Raw genomic sequence first — 21,437 nt, forward strand, 5'->3', positions numbered from 1 at the left:
CTCCCGTTGACCGGTCGACCATGTCCACTCATCACCTTCCCAGTGTTTATAAACACTCAAAGCAAAAGAATAACAATCGTTAAAACGATAGTTCACTAATACACAAAGGAGGAGGAGGAGGCGCAAAAACACTGAAACAATCGTAAAGCCACTTAAACTTACGGTAACACAAGAGTAAACATACTCAGCAAAAATTTAACTTAAAAGTAAACAAAAAAGTAAACAAGGCTGATTTAAATCAACAAAAGAAATAATAATAGTTTTACGTTAACCTAATAGAAACCGTACCATGAGAGGCAATTTAAATTATTCTCAATGCGGGGTGTAAATTTATAAAAGAATCATTTGATATTGTAACGTTCCAAAATATATGAATGATGGTACAAGAAAACAAGGATAATTAGTTCATTCAAAGATAAAATTGACCTAAACAGCATAATACTTATCAGCAAATTAATTCATATCTATGGAATTAAATATTAACAAGGACATATTAAAAATTTTCACCATTCACAGAATACTCTTGCCCATGACCGTAGATAACCACTTGAATATTTTATCGCAAAAATATCTCACGTAATTGACCCAAGAGGAAAGAAATTTAATATTTCTTTTAATGCCTCCTCAAGTGAGAAAATAATAACCTTGAAGCTACGGATCTCTTTTCTCGCTGGAGGGAGGAACTGAGAGAAGGTTCGATCTATAAAAGGCGCAGTAAAAAGTCTTTTACTCACATTCGGTGATCACTCTCATTCAGTATGGTGGGTAGCAATCTCTCTCTCTCTCTCTCTCTCCTCTCTCTCTCTCTCTCTCTCGTCTCTTCTTCTCTCTTATCTCTCTCTCTCTCTCTCCTCTCCTGTTTCCGTATATGGTAACTCATAACCAAAACACACATTCCTATATACTAAAATTTTCATCCCCCTGATAATACCTAGGGAGAATTATAACTGATAATTGGTTCGTCACCTGGCAGATTCGAAATCCACCAAGAGAGATATAAATGGGTACAGACTCTACAGTACTCATGTCCATCGAGTGCATTAATCCACTCCCAACCATGACAGCCAACGCAAATTTGAAACAGCTAGCTATTTATGATGCCAACTAAGCAAATAAATACCTGCATTCTAAGGGTATGTGCACAGGAAAGTCAGCATCACCTTTTACCTCCATTTACAGCGGAATGCTAAGAGTACTCATCACTGAAGTCGGAGGTAGTTGCTGTAAGTGGATCGAATCTTCCAGGTAACAAACCACTTATTAAGGAGAAATTGGATATCATAGAACATTTGGTGCTTAATGTCTTTGAAGTATACTATCTATATAAATGAACACAATATATAAATATATCCATATATGCATATATATATGTTATATATATAGATGTAATATATATATAATTATATATATATAACATACATACTACATATATATATATATATATAAATATATATATATATATATATATATATATATATATATATATATATGAAATTACCTGGGTTCCATTTTATTATTTTCCTATTACACTTTCATTGGTAACATACCCATACTTTTTCATCGCAACTAGCAATAACACTTTACCAGTCACCATCTAGCTTACTAGTTCCGACACACTTTACTATCAACATAAAAAAATTTCAAAACACTTTAATAATTAAATTAAGCACCACAAATCATCGAAACTTTTACATTACTTCTCCGTACATTCTATTCACTAATTGTGTAAAAGAGACGATATCAGCGGAGATTCCTCTTTGACTGAAATGACTGTTTCTTCATAGGTGTTTGCTGAATGTTTCATTGTCAACTTTTCAAAGATTGTATTTGCTACTAGTTAGCTAATGTGGTACATATGTAATTATTATGTTGAAAATAATGTGCCATAAATATATATGGAAAATGAATGAGTTATTTCACTGCAGCTATTACATATGGATAATGAACTGGTTATATCATTGCAGCCGTTCTTGAAGTTCGCTTTCACTTTGTCACTTGTGGCTTCCTATGTCTTTGCTGACGGAGGCTACGGAGGACATGGAGTTTCCCTCGGTGGGCATGGAGGTTCCTTCGGAGGTCATGGAGGGTCAGTGGTTGTGAGTCATGGAGGCTCCCTGGGAGGTGGATATGGTTCAGGCGTCCTTGGAGGTTCCTTCGGAGGAGGACCTGGAGTGCATGGAGGTTCTTTCGTAGGGCATGGAGTCTCATCTGGAGGCAGATATGGAGGCCATGGGGGAGGTTCCGCTACCTCATTTAGTGTATTCAACCTGGGACATGCTGGGTCCTTAGGAGGTGGATACGGAGGTCATGGTGGCGTCTCTGGAGGTCTTGGAGGAATCTCTGGGGGTCATGGAGGATATTCTGGAGGTCTTGGAGGAATCTCTGGGGGTCATGGAGGTTTTTCTAGCGGGCACAGAGGATTATCTTTAGGCCATAGAGTGATCTCTAGTGGCCACGGAGGTATCTCAGGGTCCTATGGAAAGTAAATGATCATCTAGACCTTCTCCCAACTATCATCATAACTTATTTTCATAGAGTATTATTATTCAGTCTAAAATAATGTATTTTATGTTCCCTGATTAAAAAAACAGTTGACAATTTGCTAGACATAAACATTGTCTTGTATTTTATATTACTAACTAGAAATAAAAAATTGTATAATTGTCGAGTTTTAATGAAAACCCTTGTAGGTAAAAAAATAAACAATAAATGTTACTTGGAAGTTATGACTTTGTATTTCCACATTATTACGAAAATTCTGAGTTTAAAATTTACGTGAATTATTTCCATAGACAACGGAATACATTGGAAAAAAAAAAGTAACTAAAAAGCGGACGTAGTCATTTCAGAACAATAAGCCAATAGAAACAGAGCCAAAAGGCTCAAGAATTAATTCCAGATTCCCTGCATGCATATATAGGAATATTATCGTTAAGAAATCTTGAATTTGTCAAAGTTTCGTTTTCATTAGAAATGCAAAAGGACGCCGATGTTCAATGCACAAGTTCTTAATCTATGGGATTCTCATCGCTGCTGAAATAACAAGATGGCCCTGATGAGAACATGTACATTTTTCTTTCATAATTCCCACATAAATCTACATTTCAGCAAAATGTACGACTATTCGAAAAGGATAGTTAGAGCGATTCTTCACTTTAATTCCTACGCGGAGATATCAGAATACGATAGAGTTAATCGTTTTAAAAAAATTTAGATAAACTAAGACTTCCGTAGCATTAAGCATCAAAAACGCTAATAAAGTTGATGGATTTCATAAATGTAACTATAGTCATCAACTAATAAAATAATCCATGAAGAAATGTCCAGAATATTTGAACAGAAGTTTACAATGACGTTAAATTTCTTTGAAGCTATATATTCTCAGTACCAATTACATTCTAAAAGAAGAGTATGAATTTGATAACAAAGTTCCCATTCAATGATATTTTCTTAAAACGCAAAAATCAGGCATGTGAGGAATTTGAAGTTAATACGACGAATTACAAGCGAGTTGATGGAAACTGCAAATCGCGGATATACGAAAGCAACACATGGATGTCAGCAGACAAAATTCCCAAGCACGATTATTATCCGCATCGCAGCTTTCCTTGTTATTTCTTTATAGCTGGTATTCCCAGGTATTTACTTCCAATCTTAAGAAGCAATAACTGTAAAATGATGATGAGGGTCCAGTGATTCAACTGATGCTCAAGAACTTTCAAGATTTATTTTGAATTTTATCTGATAAAAACAAACTTTGCTAAACAAATATAGCGGTCAATGTCATTAGGGGTCAGTGCGTTGAGATGATGAAAGTTTTTGAGGTCTACTAAGTCACGTACTTTTGTCTGGCCATCATTCAGCTGCAGTTTTATAAATTTAGTCAAGAATGTTACAGTTAGCGTAACAATTAACGTATTTATCCCCGTGTCAAATAAAGATTTACATTTCTTCTTTCTGATATAATGAAGCTTTGAAATGACTACTTTCGTAAGGTAAATGACAATGAATAATGTTATAATGTGCAGGTATAGCTAACCTAAATTAGCAAAGGGCTTCAGTTTAATACCATTTTTCTATATAAATAAAAAGTTGATGAAATGAAAGACCTAAACATTTTGCAGGATTATATCCAAGATGCTTCAGTATGGCAGTGACAGTAAGAATGATTAGCTAAACAATGAGTGGGTGTGTCTGAGGATTTTTTTTTTTTTTTTTTAAGTTAAATGTGGTAGGGGTGTCAGTAAGCACTGTAAGCATCAGGGGAACATATTATACATAGTATACCAGGAGCAAGTAAGATTAAGGTTGAGAAAGTAAAACAATGGAAGGCCTAGTATGGAAATAATAGCATTGGTTTAGACAAGGAAGAGGAAGTGTAAATCAAGTACATACTTAGTATGCAATAGTTTTCGCAAACGAGGGAAATCTTCAGGATGAACGGTGAGGCAGTAAATCTATTGAGAGTATTTTTTCTCTTACAAATGTTAACACTTTTTTGAGATACGATTTTGGCAGATTAACTGCTTTGGTTTAAACATGAGTCTCAGACGAGGGTGTGCCTGGTATGTTTGTGGTTTCTTTATATCATCATGGATAAGGTGATGCAAGAAGTCATTGTAAGATGAGTCTTTTATTTATGTGGAATAAATATCTAATAATCTTAAAAACGTTTATGTGTACTACAAGGAGTCGTCCACGATTTAGGAAATGAAATAACTTATTGTAAGTAGCCGACAGTGCCAAATTCAATTTCTTATTTCTGAACTATCCCTGTAGGTGAAAACGGGTTGATGTTGGGATGTATATACAAGGGTGTTGCATTATAGTTGATTGGCTTGATAATATTTTGTGTTCTTTGATGTTTAAATATGTTTTTCTTTGTTATTTTTCATTTATTTCTTATTCATTGCCTTTGTACTTACTTTTCCTGACTTGGATGTTATCCTTATAGTATGTATATATACATATATACATACATATATGTATATATACACACATATGTATACATATATACACATACATATATCTTGCAATTCCACAATGGTCCCGTGGGTGAGGTAAATGAGAGATCCTCAAGTGAAAATAAAAGGAGGTACCAAGACTTTCAACTTTTTATTCCACAGTCATCTTCAGGGTACATATATGTACACACACACACACACACACACACACACACACACACACATATATATATATATATATATATATATATATATATATATATATATATATATATATATATATAAGCGAATACCACGGGAAAATGATAGTCAGAAATCCAAGCGCTTTCGTCTTTATTCAGACATCGTCAAGTAGCTCCTTGACGATGTCTGCATAAAGACGAAAGCGCTTGGATTTCTGACTATCATTTTCCCGTGGTATTCGCTTATTTATGAAGTCACGTGCATCTACTGTGATTTTTTAAGCATATATATATATATATATATATATATATATATATTATATATATGTTATATTCAAACTGTAACCCTAATTAGAGAAGCAGAATACAGCAAGCCATAATGCCCCTATAAGGAAAACATCCAAGTCAGGAAAAGTAAGTACAAAGGCAATGAATAAGAATTAAGAGAAAAATAACAAAGAAAAACATAGGTAAACATCAAAGAACACAAAATATGATCAAACAAATCAACTGTAATGTAACACCCTTATATACACATCACAACAACCCGTTTGCACCTACAGTGATATGGTTCAGAAAAAAAGAAATTGAATTTGGCACAGTCGGCTAGTAACTTTAAGTTATTTCATTTCCTAAATCGTGGACAACTCCTTGAAGCACACAGAAACGTTTTTATTATTAGATATTTTATTCCACATAAATAAAAGAGTCATCTTACCATGACTTCTTGCATCACCTTATCCATGATGATATAAATAAACCATAAGCATAACAGACACACCCTCGTCTGAGACTCATGTTTAAACCATGCACACACACACATATATAGTAAAAATACATACATACATACATACATATATATTATATATATATATATATATATAATAAATGTATGTATATGTATATATATATATATATATATATATTCCTATATAAAAGGAAAACTTTAAAATTAGACCTAACAATTTTATTCTGTGATAGTCTCGAGTGTTTTGCTGACCAGTGCAAAATTTATATTTTGTACATCGTTCTTGATTGAAGGTTTTAAAGGTTCAGTTCTCATTGCACATACTATTGTGTTGCTTATTGGAAACCCAGTTATGAAAGTTATTTTACAATAAAATCTGAAGGTAACTCAATAATAAATGGCATGAATATATTAATGATATATACTAACTATTATCTAAGCAAATTTGTACTCCATAATGGATGTAAATTTATAAAAGAGTTGTTTGATAATGGAATGAGTGAAATATGTGAATGAAATAAAGGAAAAACACGGGGAATTAGGTAAGTCCTATTGAGTAAAAATTGTCTAAATTGCACAGAATTAGCTAATTAATTAATTTCTAAGGTAAGAAATACCAACTGTGATAAGTTAAAAATTTTCACCATTTATTGAATACTCTTGACCATGACCCTGTATAACTACCTACCTAAATATTTTTTTTAATCCAAAAATATATCACGCAATTTAAGCCAGTGGAAAGAAATTTAATGTTTCTTTCAATTCCTACGCAAGTGAGAAAATAATGACCTTGTAGCTACGAACTATAAAAGGCGAAGTAAAAAGTCTTTTCCTCAGATTCGGCGATCACTCTCATTCAGTATGGTGGGTAGCAATCTATCTCTCTTTCTTTCTGTATGCGGTAACTCAAATCCCAATCACATACATACCCCCCCCCCATATATATATATATATATATATATATATATATATATATATATATATATATTATATATACAAATTTATATCAAATCACCATGATGTTTTTATATTCAATTATAATTCCCTTTTCGGTATAATTTCAGGAGAAGAGCAAATTGGATATTAAACTACACAAACATATGATCACTCAATACAACTAAATAAGGCTCCTAATTTGGTCTCCACTGTTTCATTAATATACTCTTGAACTCTACACTCCATCTACAATCTATTTTTTCATTTACTCCTCAGTTTTACCCCATATATCTTAAATTATCTGCTGTCCTCCTTGTATTGAGTTTTTCCATATCGATTTCTTTAATAAATGCCATTTCTTTTTCTCATACCCACTTTTGCAATATACCAGTCGCCCTCTAGTCCACTAATTCTGATAACATTGTTTCGACATAATAACATTTCGTTACAATTTAATATTTAAATCAACAACCAGAAAGCACCTGCACTTTTGCATTGCTTCTCCGTCCATCGTATCCCTTAATTGCGTAAAAGAAACATTAATATCATTGGAGCCTCCCCAATTGAAATGACGATGCCGAAATATTATGTGGAAAACTTGTGTAGCCTCTGTTTTTTTTTTTTTTTTTTTTGTAGGTGTTTGCCGAACGTTCCATTGTCAACTTCTCAACAATTGTATTTGCTACTGAAGTTAGCTAATGTGGTGCATATCTAATTATAAAAATATAAGGATACTGAATTGGTTATTTTATTACAGGCATTCTTGAAGTTCGCTTTCACTTTGTCCCTTGTGGCTTCCTGCGTCTTCGCTGAGGGAGGCTACGGAGGACACGGAGTTTCTCTCGGGGGACCAGTGGTTGTAAGTCATGGAGGCTCCCTGGGAGGTGGATATGGTTCTGGTGTCCTTGGAGGTTCCTTCGGAGGACCTGGAGTGCATGGAGGTTCTTTCATAGGGCATGGAGGCTCATCTGGAGGCCGATATGGAGGCCATGGTAGAAGCTCTGCCACCGGTTTCAGTGTATTCAACCTGGGACATACTGGATCCTTGGGAGGTGGATACGGAGGTCATGGGAGAGTCTCTGGAGGTCTTGTAGGAATCTCTGGAGGTCATGGAGGAATCTCTGGAGGTCATGGAGGATTCTCTGGAGGTCTTGGAGGAATCTCTGGAGGTCGTGTAGGATATTCCGGAGGTCTTGGAGGAATCTCTGTAGGTCATGGTGGACATGGAGGATTATCTGTAGGCCATGGAGTAATCTCTGGAGGTCATGGAGGATTCTCTGGAGGTCTTGGAGGAATCTCTGGAGGCCGTGTAGGATATTCCGGAGGTCTTGGAGGAGTCTCTGTAGGTCATGGTGGACACGGAGGATTATCTATAGGCCATGGAGTAATCTCTGGAGGTCACGGAGGTATCTCAGGCTCTTATGGAAAGTAAATGATTATCTAGACCTTTCCCAGCTAACAGCATAACTTATTATCATAGGATATTATTGTAACGTTCAAAATAATGTCTTTCATGTGTCCTGTTTTTATGAAAAAATAGATGACAAATTGTTAGACGTGAATATTGTTTTACACTTCATATTAGTGATTTAGAAATAAAAGAATTATATTACTGCCGAGTTTTCATAAAAACCCACACCAATTACAGAAAAAAATGTACAATAGATGTTACCTGGAAATTTTAACTTTATATTTCCAGATAATTAAAAACTTGTACCGTGGCCTTCCATCGTCTTGGACCTGAGTTCCTTTGCGTGAGGGTAAATCAGCATTTATCCTCCTTTTTGTTCACTTTCCTTTTTTTTTTTTTTTTTTTTTTGAGTTGACGAGAAAGCAAAATTTGCTTGGTTAAATTGAGTTGCATACCGAATTTAGGCCAAATGCCAAGCACTGGGACCTATGAAGTCATTCATCGTTGAAATGGAAATTGACAGTAAAAGGTTTGGAAGTTATAACAGGAGGAAAACCTCGCAGTTGCACTATGAATCAAGCATTAGGAGAAGGGGGAAGTAAGATGAAGAAAGAGAATACGAAAGGAGGCACAATAAGAGGAACGAAAGTGGTTGCAGCTAGGGGCCTAGGGGAAGCTGCAAAGAACCTTAAGTAATACCTACAGTGCACCGCATGAGGTCCACTGACTGCACTAACCCCCTACGGAGAAAAGTTACTTGGTAAATTATCAGGAGAGTGCCTTCGTCTTTGCCTAATTTATTACTTTCTGAGTGGCTGAGTGTTTTGAATCCATCCTGACTGTCCTTCCCCAGTTGCTTTGGCAAACCTGGCAGATTTCTTATTTGCCTTACAAGGTGTGCCAGCCCAGCTTGTCGACCAGTTGCTTCCGGCCCTTTTTTCAATGATATATGGTGATTATATATACATTTCACATAATTTTTGTAAATAATTTTGTTAATGGTATTGTTTTTACAGTTCTGTTTATTTTTTCAATGTCACTGTTGTTACAAGTCTACTGATTTTATGTTGTTAATTCTATTTCCTTTGGGAGACATTGAGCTGAACCCTGGGACTGTTGCTCATTACAGTAAGAGAAATTTCAAAGTGCCTGGCTTAAGATCAAATTTTCTTGATTCCTGATATAATGGAACTTGGAAATGGCCGCTTTTGAAATAGGTCACAGAAAATTAAATTATGACATTATTGATGGCGTAAACAGCTAACCGAAATTAACAATGGGTTTCACTTTATTATCTTTCTGCTCTTGAAACTAAGAGGTTGAATAATGAAGTGGCCCAAAGGTTTATGGGATTACAAGAAAGATACCTCAGTATAGTGGTTAAAATATGGTTGGTTGGCGAATCTGCGTAAGATTTGTCACTTTTTTTTTTTTTTTTTGTTTAACAGTTAAATATGGTAAGCGAGTCTACTAGCATTACAAGGGCATAATATACCCAGATTACCAGAAACGGGTAAGGTAAGATTTAGACTGAGAAAGTAAAACGTATGATAGTATGGAAAGAAAGAATGGGTTTTAAAAAGAACAGGATGTGTAAATCACGTATTTATTATGTAATAGTTTCTGCAGAACGAAGCAAATGTCAGGATGTATGATGTAGAAGGAAACTATTTAGAAAATCTATTCTTTTCTTATTTAAAGTGAATAATTTGATGTAATTTGATGAGATACGAAATTGGCAAATTAACAGGATAGGTTTAATCATGAGTCAGACAATGGTGTGTTTATCATGTCTCTATGGTTTTCTAATATCATTATGGAAACTTAATATAATTTAGGCCAAAGGCGTGCACTGGGAACTGTGAGATTATTCAGCGCTGACAGGGAAACTGAGATTAAAAAGGTCTGACATGTGTAACAGGAGGAAAACTCGCGGTTACACTGTGAAATAATTATTGGGAGAGGGGGTGACAGAGATGGAAGAAAGAGATTATGAGCGGAGGTACAGCAAAAGGAATGAAAGGGGTTGCAGCTATGGACGGAAGGAATGCAACAAAGAACCTTAAATGATGCCTCACCCTTCCCACCGCCCTACGGGGAATATTGTTTTGGATAGAGCGATGGAAAATGTCAGGTTGGGTCCTCTGGCTATAATATATAATATATATATATATATATATATATATATATAATATATTATATTATATATATATAGATATATATATATATATATACATATATATATATATATACATATTATATATATATATATATATATATATATATATATATATATATATATATATATATATATATATATATAATATATATATATATATATATATATTATATATTATATATATATATCCTCAGACCTCACGATCGCATTCTATGATATATAATCTAGCTGCTTTGCTGAAAAGGAGGAAAATTTTATTTTTTACATTGTTAATAATTATAGGCTTTGGACCTTCAGTTCTTCTTATTCACAATACTGTGTTGCTTAACTGAAACCCAGTCATGAAAGTTATTCTATAATAAAGTATGAAGCTAAATGGAAATATGTCAATAATATATTATTGACATTTATGCAATCAAAATTACACTCCATGCTGGTGGTAAAGTTATAACAAAATCGTTCGATACTGGAATGATCCAAATATATGAATGACAGTAAATTAGCATTAAGCTCATTCCCAAAGATATAAAATATGAACAAATAACATACAAATAGCGAATTAATTCATGTATATGGAATGAAATATTAGCAGTGACGCATTGGAATTTTTCACAAAATCAATTTGACCTGGATTGTACATAAATACTGATATGTAATATTCCAAAAATATCTCTCGAAACTGGAGCCAGAGGCAAGAAATTAATGTTCCTTTCATTTCCTCCTCAAGTGAGAAAGGATGACCTCGAAGCTACGGATCTATGCTCTCTGAATGAAGGAAATGAGAGAAGATTCGATCTATAAAACGAGCAGTAAAAAATCTATTCGACACATTCGGTGATAACTCAATCAGAATGGTAGGTAGCAGTTAGTCTCTCCTCTCTCTCTCTCTCTCTCTTTTGCATGCGTAACCCTCAATCATATTACGAATCACAGACAAAATATAGATGAAATCACAAAACGGGCAGTACAGCCCAGCCAAAAGAGACACTGTAGGGTAGGGGAGGGGAGGGGGCGGGAGGGAGGGCAGGGAGGGGGAAGGGAGATGAAAGATGGGAAGGGGAGGGGGAAGGGGATGGAGCAGGGGGAAGGGGAAGGGGAAGGGGAAGGGGGAAGGGTATGGAAGCCCAGAAGCCTCCGGAATTCCCCGTGTGCGTTCAAACACACAAACATGACAGAGTTTAGTTTAATAATAGATATATACATAAATAGTGTATACTCATTAATACTGTTAATGACGCTAGCAGCATTAGTAATACGTGTGTGCCCCCCCCCCCCCATTGTTAATAGAACATGTTCGTATGTTTATGTGGGTTATATTGACTTAGTACAAGAAATCGTAAGTAAATTGTTAAATGTTTAATTTGAAACTCTCTGCCATGAAAAGGCACAGAGAGACGTAAACAGTTCCATAACTTATATACCAAATTGGCTACAAAGTCTACGGGGAGCATCAGCCAGTTTACGGGGAGGGGGTGGGAAGGGCGATGCAGATGGTGGATGGAGGAGGGATGCGGGAGGGGGATAGAGAGAGGGCGGATGTGTGTGATGGGAGGGGGAGCGTGAAGGTGGAGGAGGGAAGAGTGATTGGAAGGGAGAGGGGGAGGGAAGGGGGAAGTGGAGGGTGATAAGGAAAAGGGAGGGAGGGGATGGGCGAGGTGGGGAGAGGGATGGACATCCCAGAAGACTCCTAATGCAGAAGAGCTCACCCAGCAGAGTCGATCAAACTCGATTCAACGTGTTTACCCCTTATTTGTAATGGTATCAATTACATACCACTCCTATCATTGTTGATCATTTGTTCAGACGCATAACATTAGACAGCCGTAGGAAAAAATAAACATATTTAATAATGAACGTTTGATCTTCCTGATCAAATTAAAAACAATACCTTAAATGCTAACGGTAAACGAGATAAAATATTTGTCGTTGTAGATAAAAAAAATCAGAAAAATAATCTATGATTTTGGCTTGTAACGAAAATATTCATTTATACGTTACTTTCATATATATATATATATATATATATATATATATATATATATATATATATATGGTATGTATATATATATATATATATATATATATATATATATATATATATATATATATTATATATATATTATAATATATATTATATATATACTATATATATATATATATATATATATATATATATATGTATAACAGAATCACGAAAGTTAGGAACGTGATAAATCCATAAATAAAGATAAATGCCACGAAGGAAAATAAACGAAGGAGTCTGCGAGATCTTCGGCTTAAAAGCCCTTTACTGAAGCAGTAAAGGGCATTTATCTTTATTTATATATATATATATATATATATATATATATATATATATATTATTTATACATGTGTGTGTGTCACTCACTTCTCAGCCGTATTCAAGATGTTCAAAATGAAGTCAAGCTATCGTGTTTCAGGTGACAACTACTGTTATGTTTTGCTTGGAGGTGATATTCAGTAAAGCTTCAAACTGCTGACAAAGTAACTTCAGGGCACCCTTTTGGAATGAACTGCTAGACATTTTTTTCCTTTTACCACTGACAGCTTTATAATCTTATACTTTTATTTGCAGTTTCTGATACATATGAATGATATGATGCGCTACCCACTGCTTCGGTGAGTGGAGTGATGCTTCTTATATTTGTTCAAATACGTCTTTTTCTGACGATTTAATCGAGTTACACATGAGTGCATGTCCACGTATATATATATATATATATATATATATATATATATATATATATATAATATATATATATATATGAATAACTTGATCGCGAAGTATATAAAACGTGATGCTATGTATAAATAAAGGTTTTTTTTGCCACGAAGGAAAAAAATGAAAAAGCGAGATAGCCGAGTACTTTCGGTCCTATTCGGACCCTTTACTGAGGCATATGCCTCAGTAAAGGGTCCGAATAGGACCGAAAGTACTCGGCTATCTCGCTTTTACATTTTTTTCCTTCGTGGCAAAAAAACCTTTATATATATATATATATATATATATATAATATATATATATATATATATATATATATATATATATATATATATATAACTTGTGTGTGTGTGCGTAATAGCCATGATGTCACCTGGTCCTCAGTCCAGGCCTACGGTTCGGTTTTGTGAGTTACTTGACGATTTTTCTTTGTATATATGTACATATATACAATTACTTATTTGTGTGTGCAATTGGTTTTGCACACACACACACACAGACATATATATATATATATATATATATATATATATATATATATATATATATATATAACATGTCATTCGTGCGTGCCTCATGGGATAAACATTCGCCTCGGCTATAATCAGTTTCATTTCACTGTCCACCCAAGGGTGAAGATGTGGCACCTGCGCAATGGGTAGCACGTGATTTTCTGACACGCAACGTTTCCGATATCGCTGGATTATTTCGATAAATACTATGCCATTTCTTCAATAAAAAAAAATTCAATGTTTGTTTATACAATAGAACCCTCGCCCTTTCTTATATAAATCATAAACATTCCCATCAGTACCGATATTATACCAACACAGGCACACTAAACACCACCTGGGATCAAACAGTCTACTCCGATCGAACACAACCAAACGATGTTTTCAATTATAATGGTTATCTCAAGACTCAATGGTACAGCCAGCCCAGGCCACACTTACAACTAAGATTACAAACTGCAAAATCATAAGGTTTTCTTATTTTATGTACAGTTTCATTACAAGTATACATAATAACTTTATTGCGATGCCAAAGTAATATCTATGATCGTGAACCGAAAAATAACCTTTAATATTGTTTACCGGTAGAGCAAGTGTATGGACCAAATACGCTAGGCCTATATTAGTGATTCTCCAAATAATTTATTTTACTGGTCTTCTTTTATGCACACACTCATTCCATTTCAGCAAAATTACTCTTCCATCGTAACTTATTTGTTCATTCTATCTAAGTATCGTTCTAATAACTTACAACAAAAAATATGTATGCATAGGCTAGCTTTTTATGTCGTATGAATGTCATCAACACTACGTTGATGACATTCATAAAACCCTAATACAACACAATTCCTTCCAATTCACTTTCAAAGCATAAAGGTAATCATGCTGTTTTACATGTCCCTAAAATGGTCTGCCATTTTATTCGTCAAAATCACTTGTTTTACTAAAATTCGCTTAGCTTAGGTTAACCTAGGCCTAGACCTATGCAATGCCGCTTTATTGGTTTTCATTTCCCTACTCTAGCCTATAATAATTTAAAACATTTCTGAAGTGTAGGAGGCAAATATTCATCGTCTTTGTCTCCATACAACGGAAAATGAAGCATGCAAAATACATCACAGGACTTAGCCTACGCTACTCAGTACTCACCAAAACACCGCCAAACGTTTCTCCATCTTGATCGTCGTGATAAACTGGGGTAACATTCACGGCTGAAATGCACTTTTGCAATACTTTGCGAACATTATTCTTAGTAAACAACAGCTTAAACGGATCACTGAATCACGACAGACTTTAAATACAGATTTATAATAGAAAATACCTCACGCGCTCGTGCGTACTCCCGAAAAAGTTGTTGAATTGCAACCTTCCCGGCAAACTCACACATTCGGCTGCAACGCTGCAAGACGCTGCTCTGACAGCGCTCGCTTTCTTTCTGTATTGCAGAACAAAGTGTTCCTGAATGACGTGAATCACATATATTCTAACATTTCGGTCTCAAACAACGATAAATACGGCAAAATACGTCTCACGTTCATTACTGGCACTTGACACAAGGCTGACTAAATCAAGACTGAAGCTAAGCTCTGATTGGCTGTTACTCAGTGAGGTGGAATATGAAAACCAATAGCAGGGCCGCATTCTGGTGCGGACCCAGGCCACCACACTTATAATACAGAAATAATAATACCAAGACGCCAGTTTTGAAAATTAACGATGTTATATATATATATATATATATATATATATATATATATATATATATATATATATATATACACACACACACACACACACACACACACACACACACACATATATATATATAATAATAATTATATATACTGTATATATATATATTATATATATATATATAATATATTAATATGTTTGAAAATTTAGGACTCAGATAACATTACCGGCGAGTTTGGTATCACCAAGTCGCCGAAGTCAGACAAAACATGAATACCTGATTGGAATCAATGGAAAGCGATGATATGACTGTAATTTCTGAGGATCATCGAAATGGATTCATTAGAGCTTTTGTGTTATAGTTGATGCTTTACATAATTGGAAAAGATCCTAGAAACCCCAAAGCATTCAAGGTTTTCATCGAATTAACGTGAAATGCAAAAGGCTTACTTTTTTTGTTTTTAACTCTCTTTTTCCATTAATTAGCATCACATTGTAATGCAAATTAACAGCCAGAGTTAAACTGGTGATGTGTCCTATCGTTGCTGCAATGATTTATCCGCATAATTAGGGTGACCATACGTCCCCCTTTGAGGGGGATAGTCCGTCTTTTTGACTCTTTATCCCCCCAAAAATTGCCCTAATGTTCCCCTTTCAACCTTTCTTTTTTTATGTAATTACTAGAATTGTCCTTAAAAATTAGAGAGTAATTTTTGTTTATAATGTCAGCAATAAATAACGTTTGAATAAAAACAATGTCATTGATAAACCTAATTTATCATTTCCTGTTATTGAATATACTTAGTAAAGAACAAATCAAGCCAAAAATACACCAAGGAATGATGTAAGAATTCTTTTTTCTTTTTAAATAACGTCTGTAATTTTCCTTAAAATTTAAAGAATAATTTTCTGTTTAAAATGTCAGCAATATTGTCTGAATAGAAACAGTAATTGATAGACCTTAGAATGTCAGCGATAATGTCTGAATAAAAACACTGATTGATAGACTTTTTAATTTATTATCACCTGTAATTGAATATACTTATATGTATTAAATTTCTGAATTTATAACGACTCAACATAGGTGCAAGTGCGCATGGGCTTACTATAATTTTGTCCCCCTTTCGCAAGAAAAATAAATGGTCACCCTACGCATTATAAATGGGCTTAGAGTTACTTTGCTGATCAATAACTAGTTTTATATTTTACCATGGATGTAACTTTAACATTTGTTATTGTTTTTCAATTAAAATCGTTCTTTTTCATTCTCATTTTTATTTGGAGTAATTCCAATTGCTCTTTATATCGCTTGCCTCCTTTGATGACTGATTTTTCATATATACTGCAAATAATAATTTTATAATTAACTCGACGTTAACTTAAATATAATACTTCTCAGATCTGACAATTTAGCAATAATCAAAGGAAGCTACATTACCTCCATATACAGTGGAAATAAGGGAATAAAAGCTTGTTAGAAAAAATATCATCAATGTTGTAGTATGTTAGAGAGAGAGAGAGAGAGAGAGAGAGAGAGAGAGAGAGAGAGAGAGAGAGAGAGAGAAGCTTTAATCTGAATAGCCGCCAGAGACTATTACCATAATGTGGCAGTGTTACCTATTGTTCTGTTACATCATTTGGATTTCTTGATCGAAATACATGGACAGCCAAGTTTTCCTTATGCACGAAAATATGGAAAGAGTTAAACAGATTTGACATTTCGTAAGGGTGCAGTTTATGCTCCGTACAAGTCATCGTGTTTTTCCTTGATGTCCTAAAATACCTCCTTACCTTGATCAACTGTTTTATCATCAAATTGTATCTTGGTTAATTAAAAAAAAAAAAGTACTTTTAAAGTTGTTGCAGCCATAAGGAAGTTTTTATAAGATCATTGCTAGACTCTAATAGGCCTAAGATTCCCTAACCATAGAAACTTGGTAATACTACAATACATTTCCTTGAAGCTTCGGGTTTTAGACCTATAAGGAAAAGAGAGAAGGAAATTGAACACAATACCACAATATCAGAGATATATGATCTCAGATCGAAGTGGAAATGAGAAAATAAACTTCATTCTATGCTTTCAGGATCGAAAGATGGAAGGAATCAACTTCCCAAGCAGTTAAACCTGTCATACCCTTGCAAAGTATGTTGCCGATATTTTACAATAGGCCTAATTATGGGCCGTCTACAGTAGAAATGCGTTACGTACAAATACTATTACACTCACCAAGAGCCATAACAAAGAACATAAAATTTTACTGATAGGCAGATGTAAAAGCACCAATTAGAACAGATGAGACAGGTGTAAAAACGCCAATCATAACAGATGCAAGTGGTATTAGAGGCCTCAACTTGGGAATACTAAATCGTTTGGCTACTCCAGAAAGATGGTTCTTTCACGCCAAAATGCAGGAAATTTGTTGCTTATTAAAAAAAATCTGCCATTGACGCTCTTCGGGAAATATATGATATTATACTACTTAAAACCTTTAACTAAACAAGGCTTTGGTTAACGTTAATGAAGAGGATAACTTGACACTTGTCGAAAACAGTGTGCGCTGTCAGTCTTGCGTTCGCTCGCTACTACAAAGCTCTCAAGGTTGATGATCATTGAACAGCTTGATGAGTGAATGACTTCGTAAATTAAATTGTTAAAAAATTAAGAAAATGGGCTTGTTAATTACATTAGATTTCCAAAATTTTGTAGTAATTGCAAATACAGTAATGGAAAAATAAGACATTTGATTTTCATCTAGATTAAAATTTCTTTTTTTTATGTAAGATAACGGACAAATTCACACACATTAAGAAAACGGCGTCTATGATAATGTTGTGAGCAGTCCATACATGAGCATCACGAAATTTGAATTTAGGTGGCTAATTTGAATGGCATTCTGACTTTAAATTCTTATTACTTTAAAAAAGAAAGAGAAAAAGAAAAAACATAAATGCACCCCTGCAGAATACGAGAAAACAGAAAAACTAAGTATCACGGCTGTGTCTTTTACTGTTATTGCTCCACAGTTATGTTAGGTCCCTCACTCGCTCACCCCCAACATCGATATCTGGATCTACGAAACGGCGCAACGGATTTCACTGAAATTTGGCACGATTAAGAGACCTTAGTAGGAACCCTCTACAACCTGAGTTTCATCTCAGTCGGTTGAATATTTCCAGAGTTATAAAGGGCCAAAGTCGCAGTTTTTTATGTACTCCTGGTGGCTGGGCTTTACTAACCGCCAACAACCGTGGCTGTTGACATACTGATATATCTCTTTCTTGTTTATGCATGCGACAACCCTCAAATATATTACAAACACACATACACATGTATGTATGTATGTATACATACATACATACATTATATACACATTTATGCATTCCTTCACCAATAACCTATGCTCATCAAAATGTTCATCAAAACCACGACGAAACCCTTTAACCATAATTAGCTGTTCACGGTATCATCAGTAAACTTCACCACTATAGCGCTAAATTCCATTCGCACCCTCTTATCGTATCCTTCTGTTATGCCAGTACATTTACTTTTCATTTTCAGACTTTTTGTCTATCATGCTTTATATTGAAAGGTATTCTAGCTTTTTCAGTACAACAATATTTCATTAGAGTTTTCTTATTAAATTCAGCACCAGAAAGAATCAGCAGTTGTGCATTCTGTCTTCTAAAAGGGGATAGGATAATTAACGTCTTCAGGGTTTGTTCCTCAAATGAAAAGACAATGATGAATTCCTTTGTGGAAAATTTTTGTAGCCTTTTTTTTTTTACAGATAATTGCTGACTGTCACAGTGGCACTATTTGCAAAGATTGCAGTTGCTATTGAAATGAGCTAATGCGATACATATCAAATGATATTTTGCAAAGAATGTGCAGTAAACCATATGAATAATAAATTTATTTCATTACAGGTAATCTTGAAGTTCGCTTTTTCTTTGTCCCTTGTGGCTTCCTGCGCCTTTGCTGACGGAGGCTACGGAGGACATGGAGGATCCCTTGGGGGTCATGAAAGTTCAGTGGTTGTAGCCCATGAAGGATCCCTGGGAAGAGGGTTTGGTTCTGGTATGCATGGAGTGCATAGTGGTTCCTTTGGGGAACATCGAGTTTCATATGGAGACGGATATGGAGGCCATGGGGGAAGTTCTAGCACAGGTTTCAGTGTATTCATCCTGGGACATACTGGATCCTTGGGAGGTAGATACAGAGATCATGGAGGAATCTCCGAAGGTCATGGAGGAATCTCTGGAGGTCATGGAGGTCTTTCTGGTGGACACATAGGATTTTCTGGAGTTAATGGAGGAATCTCCGAAGGTCATGGAGTAATCTCTAAAGGTCACGGAGGATTTTCTGGAGTACAGGGAGGAATCTCCAAAGGTCATGGAGTAATCTCTAAAGGTCAAGGAGGATTTTCTGGAGTTCATGGAGGAAACTCCGAAGGTCATGGAGTAATCTCCAAAGGTCACGGAGGATTTTCTGGAGTACATGGAGGAATCTCCGAAGGTCATGGAGTAATCTCTGGAGGTCACGGTGGATTTTCAGGAGTTCATGGAGGAATCTCCGAAGGCGATGGAGTAATCTCTAAAGGTCACGGAGGATTTTCTGGAGTACAGGGAGGAATCTCCAAAGGTCATGGAGTAATCTCTAAAGGTCACGGAGGATTTTCTGGAGTTCATGGAGGAATCTCCGAAGGCGATGGAGTAATCTCCAAAGGTCACAGAGGATTTTCTGTAGTACATGGAGGAATCTCCGAAGGTCATGGAGTAATCTCTAAAGGTCACGGTGGATTTTCAGGAGTTCATGGAGGAATCTCCAAAGGTGATGGAGTAATCTCTAAAGGTCACGGAGGATTTTCTGGAATTCATGGAGGAATCTCTCGAGGTCATGAAGTAATCTCTGGAGGTCATGGAGTAATCTCCAAAGGTCACGGAGGATTGTCTGGAGGTCATGGAGTAATCTCTAAAGGTCACGAAGGATTGTCTGGAGTTCATGGAGGAATCTCTGGAGGTCATGGAGTAATCTCCAAAGGTCATGAAGGATTGTCTGGAGTACATGGAGGAATCTCTGGAGGTCATGGAGTAATCTCCAAAGGTCATGGAGGATTGGTCTGGAAAGGTAAATGGAGGAATCTCTCGTCTGGATTAACTCCAAAGGTCATGGAGGAATCTCTGAGGTCATGGATTAATCAAAGGTCATGGAGGGTTGTCGGAGTCATGAGGAATCTCTGGAGGTCATGGAGTAATCTCCAAAGGTCATGGAGGATTGTCTGGAGTACATGGAGGAATCTCTGGAGGTCATGGATTAATCTCCAAAGGTCATGGATTGTCTGGGTTCCAATGGAGGAATCTCCTTGGAAAGGTCATGGATAACGGCCAAATTCATGAGGATTGTCTGGAGTACATGGAGGAATCTCTGGAGGTCATGGAGTAATCTCCAAAGGTCATGAAGGATTGTCTGGAGTACATGGAGGAATCTCTGGAGGTCATGGAGTAATCTCCAAAGATCATGGAGGATTGTCTGGAGTACATGGAGGAATCTCCGAAGGTCATGGATTAATCGCCAAAGGTCATGGAGGATTGTTTGGAGTTCATGGAGTAATCTCTGGAGGTCATGGAGTAATCTCTGGAGTTCATGGAGGAATCTCTGGAGGTCATGGAGGAATCTCTGGAGGTCATGGAGTAATCTCTGGAGGTCATGGAGGACTGTCTGAAGGCCATAGAGATATATCAGCCTCCTACGTAGGGTAAATTATAATTCAAACCTCTTCCTAACTATTAATGTAACTTATTTTCTTGTAATCTTAGGTTCAATTTCAAAATAAAGTTAAGTACCCCTTTTTATAAAAGGGAAGTACATAAAAGATTTCATGTAAGCTGCAAGACATAAACAGTGTCTTATCTTGTATGTTACCAATTTTGAAATAAAAATTAGACCTCTATTATGTTTGCATGAAAATCCTTAATTATAGAAAGCAATGAAATGAAGTTCCTTAGATATTATGATTTTCTATCTCCAAATAATAAAGGAAAAATAACTGCATGATTATTCTTAATA

At 35.4% G+C, this 21,437-nt stretch overlaps 2 protein-coding genes across 2 annotated transcripts; both read left to right on the forward strand.

The window, feature by feature from the left end:
• The first annotated feature begins 731 nt into the window (after nucleotides 1-731).
• On the forward strand, nucleotides 732-2,662 carry LOC135218251 (keratin, type I cytoskeletal 9-like). Its single transcript, XM_064254415.1, has 2 exons — nucleotides 732-761; nucleotides 1,965-2,662. The coding sequence occupies exons 1-2, from the start codon at nucleotides 759-761 to the stop codon at nucleotides 2,484-2,486; spliced, it is 525 nt and encodes a 174-aa protein (XP_064110485.1). The 5' UTR covers nucleotides 732-758; the 3' UTR covers nucleotides 2,487-2,662.
• A 4,073-nt stretch (nucleotides 2,663-6,735) lies between these two features.
• LOC135217921 (keratin, type I cytoskeletal 9-like) lies at nucleotides 6,736-8,442 on the forward strand. Its single transcript, XM_064254010.1, has 2 exons — nucleotides 6,736-6,758; nucleotides 7,588-8,442. The coding sequence occupies exons 1-2, from the start codon at nucleotides 6,756-6,758 to the stop codon at nucleotides 8,260-8,262; spliced, it is 678 nt and encodes a 225-aa protein (XP_064110080.1). The 5' UTR covers nucleotides 6,736-6,755; the 3' UTR covers nucleotides 8,263-8,442.
• Nucleotides 8,443-21,437: the final 12,995 nt, after the last annotated feature.

Source organism: Macrobrachium nipponense, chromosome 9, assembly GCF_015104395.2.
Source record: "Macrobrachium nipponense isolate FS-2020 chromosome 9, ASM1510439v2, whole genome shotgun sequence".
Taxonomy (NCBI): domain Eukaryota; kingdom Metazoa; phylum Arthropoda; class Malacostraca; order Decapoda; family Palaemonidae; genus Macrobrachium; species Macrobrachium nipponense.